The sequence below is a fragment of the Trachymyrmex cornetzi genome, unplaced genomic scaffold (assembly GCF_001594075.2).
Source record: "Trachymyrmex cornetzi isolate Tcor2-1 unplaced genomic scaffold, Tcor1.1 scaffold361, whole genome shotgun sequence".
NCBI lineage: Eukaryota > Metazoa > Arthropoda > Insecta > Hymenoptera > Formicidae > Trachymyrmex > Trachymyrmex cornetzi.
Window position 1 is genome coordinate 150,443 of NW_017298332.1, and position 6,094 is coordinate 156,536.

The following is a 6,094-nucleotide window of genomic DNA, read 5'->3' on the forward strand; positions in this document are numbered from 1 at the left end:
CAGAGATGCAAATTCTGTTACGGTTTACGACATCGCGACTAGCTCCATCGGTCGGCGGGCTGGCGCAACCGGTAGCACACACACAAGCATAAGCTCGTGTACGTGTAACTCTTTCGCAGAACTTCTGCTATCAGAGTCACACGTACACGAGCTTATGCTTGTGTATGTGGTACCGATTGCGCCAGACCGCCGACTGATGACGCTAGTCGCGACGTCGTAAGGCCCGTCTACAATACACGGAGTAAGATGTAAGAGTAAGAAATTGACCAATCACAGTCGAATGTAAGAAGAATAATCGATTGTGATTGGTCAATTTCTTACTCTTACTTCTTACTCCGTGTATTGTAGACGGGCCTGTAAACCGTAACAGAATTGGCATCTCTGCTCCAGCATCCCCTTAAGACCTGTCTACAATACACAGAGTAAGAAGTAAGAGTAAGAAATTGACCAATCACAGTCGAATGTGAGAAGAATAATCGACTGTGATTGGTCAATTTCTTACTCTTACTTCTTACTCCGTGTATTGTAGACGACGCCTTAAGGTACAATTTCATGCAGCGAAGCTTCGCTGGCGAAGATCCCCCACTCCGCTGACAACGAAGCCAGCGTTCAACGTTTCGCTAAGCCCTCTTAAAGGTGCAGACACATGGAGCCGTCAAGCGTCAAGCAGCGGAAGCAGCAACCAATCAGCGAAACGATAAGTGCAGTGGCGTAAAAAATATTTTTTACACCACTGCCAGTATCGTCCAGCTGATTGGTTGCTGCTTCTGCTGCTTGACGCTTGACGGCTGCATGCATCTGCACCTTTATCTTTTCATGGAGCGAAGTTTCGCTGGCGAAGCTACTCCTGCTTAGAGTCCTAGATTTATCAGAGAGGCGCAACCGGCTTAAGTCAGTATGACAAAGGTGCTAAGGAGAGTACTAAACATGGCCGACATGCTATGAAACTGCCTTTAAACTATGTCAAACAAGATAAGGGCCTGCGCACAATAGAGGAACAGGAATTAGATATTAAGATTTCAACATATCAGAAACTGATTACATCGGAATACACGATTTCTGATAGGTTGAAATCTTAATATCTAATTCTTGTTCCTCTATTGTGCGCAGGCCCTAAGACGTGTAGGATAATGTAAAATAGAATGTATAGGATAAAATGAAATAGAAATATGTCACTAGTACTATAAATGGCTGCCAAGTCACGCAATTAGTCAGATTGCAACAGCGAATCAGAATGCATAACACCTGTTGCGCCTTTCTGATAAATCTAGGGGTTTGTTCGCGTCGCATGCTCCAATATGTTCCAATATGCTCTTACCATAGCTCCTACTCACTCCAACGCGCTTGATAGAGTGAGTAGGAGCTATGGTAGGAGTATGTTGGAACATGTTGGAGCATGCGACGCGAACAAAATAGGACTCTACTGGAACCCTAATTGGTTTCAGGTGGCGCGGTATGTAGAAGAAACCAGAAACTAGAAGAAGATTCTAGAAACTTTGGGAACCAATTCAGACGAGATCTGGCCGTATTGTCTCCCAACCTTGGAACCATTCAAATAATAAGAAGAAAAAGAAGATATAATCCACCTTAAGAAGACATTGAATATTGCATTATGTACAAAAGGTATTACAATTATCAATATTAAGATTTATTCTTTTTTTGATGAATGAAAGTAAGTTTGTATTAATGTTATTTGTAGCGATGTAATAGCGAATTTTCACAACGAGACAATTGCTTTTTTAAAAACTATTCTAGTGTAATTTTTCATAAAGCTATGTGTGCCTTCCATCAAGCGACAAAAATTAACACGGTGTGACACGATGGATCATTACATCTTTGTTCTTTGTAATGTTAAATAAAAGATGACCGCGTAATCACTGTGTCGCACTGTATCGCTTGTTGGAAGGCACACTATGACTATTTCAAGTTTTGCGTTTACTCAAGAATTTTGAAAATTATTGAAAATGTCAATACCTCGAATTTTAAAAAGAAAATTAAAAAAAATTATTTTCTTTCATGGAATCAAATTACAAAGTATATACTATAATATTCTGCAGGCGATTTTTTTTTTTTTTAATAATTTGATAGCGACTTATAGCTGATTTTATGAAAAACGTTAAAATTGCATATGTAACATATTGTTTAATCCATTGTCGAATTGTCAAATTGAAAATTATCGTAGAATAACGAAACCAGTCCCATTAAAAAGCTGAATATTTCAACTTTTCAACGCGTTTCGGCCAATTTCTGTACGATAATTCGTTCAAAAGTTATATTTTTTGTGCGCGCGTGCGACGCTCCATTTCGCTTGGCATCTTGTCGACGCGCTCCGCAATTTCACTACGCAAAGCGCATCTTGCATAATTTCTTACGTGAAAAGTATTGCTCGTTCGACCAAAACTTATAGAACCTTTTCTGTGTAAAATTTTCCGCTCTTTAATTTTTCTCTCTTATATTTTCTTGATAAAATTTATTTTTATCGAGATCCCAGGTAGTAAAGTTCGTCGTTTTGGCGTCAAATTCAAGTCATGTTAGTACAAATGACATCAAGTGACTAAAAAGTGACCATAGGTTTTATTCGACGTCATTTCGTGACGTCATTATGATGGCATTTCATGACGGCTGATCTCATTTTCGTAACGTCATTCCGTGACGTTATATTGACGTCATAAGTCGCATATTTGGTAGTATAATAGTCCAAGATATAACGTTCACCGATGACGTCAATTGTTTGTGACAGTCGAACGTCAATCTGACTTTATTAAGATATCAGCAATGATTAATAAAGACTCAAAATATGACGTCAAAATGACAAACTATGCTACCTGGGATATTTGTAAAAAACAGTAATTTGAGCTCTATTTGTTTATTTATTTTTCTTAGCGACCACTGTACAATGGTAAACTTTTTGTCTCCTTCGAATAAATCCAAGAATTCATCGAGTTGCAGTTTTTCCGAGCTTCCTGTAAAGTATACTAAGAAGTCTTTGTTATACTGGTCACACATAATAATATTTACTGTTATTTTGTTTAATAAATTTTATATTTTATCTTGCAGGATGAAATAATAATGATCATATTAAGAAACTTAGACTTAAAATCATTATGCCGCGTGAGCAAAGTAAATAAACGGTTCAATAATTTAACACAAGACCATCGGCTTCATACAAGTTTAAACTTAGAACCGTATTATTTGATTATTAATACACAGGCATTGAATTATTTAGCACCTAGATGCAAATATTTACGACGGTTGAATCTTTCATACTGTAATGGTATTTTTTCTGACGATATTGGAAAATTTCTTGTTTCTCATGGTAGTCTCTTAACGCACTTACAATTGAATCACTTAGAGATCTACGATAATACCATACTTGAAATTTCGAGAATATGCAAAAATTTGAAAGGTATGTATACAAATGATTATTATAAGCATGAATAAATTGTATGATCAATACATATATATTTTTCTTAGAATTAGGTCTATTCTATTGTTACGGGATAAATGATGACGGATTCTCATATCTCGAAAATCTGAAGTTCCTGGAGTATTTGAATGTTAACGAGACACATATAACTACCGAAACTCTTTGCAAGATACTGCGAAGAAATACACGGATGCGTCACTTATATATAGGAGGCGAAGACGAAAATCTGAATCCTGATAAAATTGTAATGGAATTGAGAAATTCCTGTCCAGATTTGGAAAGCATAAAGTTACGGTATAATAGAAATGTACATGCACGCTTGAATATTCTTACATCAAAAGGTATTAATGACCTTGCTGGCTGCAAAAATTTACGAGAAATGTATTTGGATTGGTGGTACGTATTGTGTTACACTTTCTTTGAAAATACATGTTCTGCCACACTTTTTATGTATTCCTCATTTGTTTATGGGATGACAAATCAAACCTGAGATTTTACTAACTAATAAGTCTATTGTTCTCATATGGATCTATGCGTCATCCTAGTTTTTTAAAAACAAACACAAATTATCATATTCATGAAAATTTTTATATTTCGCTTGTATCTTGAAATAGCTGTGTTGTCCTGTTTACCATTGAAGAGCCATAATAATATTATTTTTTTTAGTAACTGTTCTGGTGCTAGCTTCTTCAGAGTGTTTTCCTCCTGTCAACACTTGGAAAGAGTCTCCCTGTACTATTGTGAAGGTTTGACTGAACGTGATATAAGAGCACTAGCATTGTGTAAAAATTTAAAAAAGTTAGATTTAACGGGCATACTGAGATGTGTGACATCTGAGATATGTCACACAATTTTCATGAATTGTCATAAATTGGAGATGATTAATCTCCGCTATAGTAACATTGCCAAATGCTTGATTCTGCAGTGGCAGCAAAAATACACGCACATAACCATTACAGCATGAAAATGTCTGACAAGTAAATCTACGGAGGTGTCACTCACTGATTTTAATGAAACTGCATATTTATAGAACTTTGAAAAATATTTGACACGTATATCTTTTTATCTGCAATGGTCCACTCTGAAGGGTGAAAACTACCCCTAGAAAGGTAAAATAAGTTGAAAATTTTAAAAAGTAAAATGTGTTAGGAGGTTTTTGGGATCACTGAAACTGAATCTCATGTCAAAAGTATAAACTGTAAAATGGCTGACCCAATATGGCGTCCAGAGATACATTGAAATTTTTATTAGTTTTTATCAAAGTGAGTAAATTTTAAGAATTCTTGTCATCACAGAATTAAAATTTCCGATTTTTGGATCGATTATTTTAAATATGGTATTAAAGATTTAAAATTCAAAATGGCGGTCTCAATATGGCAGCTATATACGTTAAAATTTATAATTTTTGCAAAAAATGTATTGATACAAGGTTCTTACCTTTCAAGGTGCTTTTTTACAGTGAGTCCCCTTGCCTCTCACCTTTCGGGGTACAATTTTTTTTCAAACTTTGTTGAAAAAACCTAAACATCAGACCGCTCCTATCTACAATGTACGTATGTGTCTGTGAAAACGGAAAACGTTTGTGTACGCCCGCCGCGTTTACTCATGATCGCACGTGGCACGTAGAGAAAACTTCAAATTTCATATTTTTGACATAAGATTTAGTTTCAGCGACCCTAAAAACCCCTTAACCCATTTTACTTTTTAAAATTTTTTAACTTTTTTTTATTTCATATACGAAATAGGTATTTGGACGCCATATTGGATCGGCCATTTTGAATTTCATACTTTTGACATAAGATTCAGTTTCAGCGACCCCAAAAACCTCCAAACACATTTTACTTTTTAAAATTTTCAACTTATTTCACCTAATATGTTACATCTATCCCTTACCTTTAAGGGATAGTTTTCACCCCTCAGAGTGGACCATTGTAGATAAAAAAAAACACATGTCAAATATTTTTCAAAGTTTTACAAATATAGGGATAGAAGAGAAAATGATAGAAAGGGAGAATAGAGTAAAGGAATGGATAGAGAAGGCAGAGGGAAAGTTTAGGGAGAGAGAGGAAGAAGGTAGAGGGATAAAGGAAAGGTTAGATGAGATAGAGAGGAAGATGGGACAAGGTTACTAAGTGAGGGAGAGGAGGGGGAAAAGGGAGGAGTGTATATGATAGGGGGGAGAATGTATATAGTAGAACAGGGAGCGTATGCAGTGGAAGATGGTCGGAAGGAAGCATAGATAGGTTAAGTGGGGAAAAGATAGGGGCAATAAGAAAGCTGATGGGGGAGAAAGAGCGTGAAGAAAGGAAGTGTAATATTGTAATCAAGGGGTTTGACTGGGAAGGAAATAAAGAAATAGAAAAGGGTAAAGAGAAAGGGCGGAGAAATTTATAAAGGAGAAATTAGGAGTGGATACAGAGGTAATCAGCTGGAGGATGAGTGGTCCGGTGGCGATTATTAGAGTAGGTAATGAAGACATGAAAAGAGAGGTGATGAAAAACAAAAACAAATTAAGGGGAGGAAGAGTTTTCTTTGAGAATGATCTAAGTTTTGAGGAGAGAGGAGGACACAGGTGTTGATAAATAAATGGGGAAAAACCATCGACATCTAGAATGGACCGCTGATGGCAATGGTGGGGGTAGAAAGACGATTAGAGTGAGAGGCAGG

At 36.4% G+C, this 6,094-nt stretch overlaps 2 protein-coding genes across 2 annotated transcripts in view; one reads left to right on the top strand and one right to left on the bottom strand.

Annotated features, from left to right (window-relative positions):
- Positions 1-2,896: 2,896 nt before the first annotated feature.
- Positions 2,897-4,391, top strand: LOC108763453 (F-box/LRR-repeat protein 3). The gene is made up of 4 exons (XM_018511094.1): positions 2,897-2,965; positions 3,058-3,406; positions 3,475-3,823; positions 4,094-4,391. Exons 1-4 carry the CDS (start codon positions 2,897-2,899, stop codon positions 4,389-4,391), a joined length of 1,065 nt encoding a protein of 354 aa, XP_018366596.1.
- A 131-nt stretch (positions 4,392-4,522) lies between these two features.
- Positions 4,523-6,094, bottom strand: part of LOC108763454 (uncharacterized) — a 6,080-nt gene continuing 4,508 nt past the window's right edge. Inside the window, exon 3 of the mRNA XM_018511096.1 lies at positions 4,523-4,528. Within this exon, the coding sequence (XP_018366598.1) occupies positions 4,523-4,528 (6 nt within the window). The remainder of the gene's footprint in view (positions 4,529-6,094) is intronic.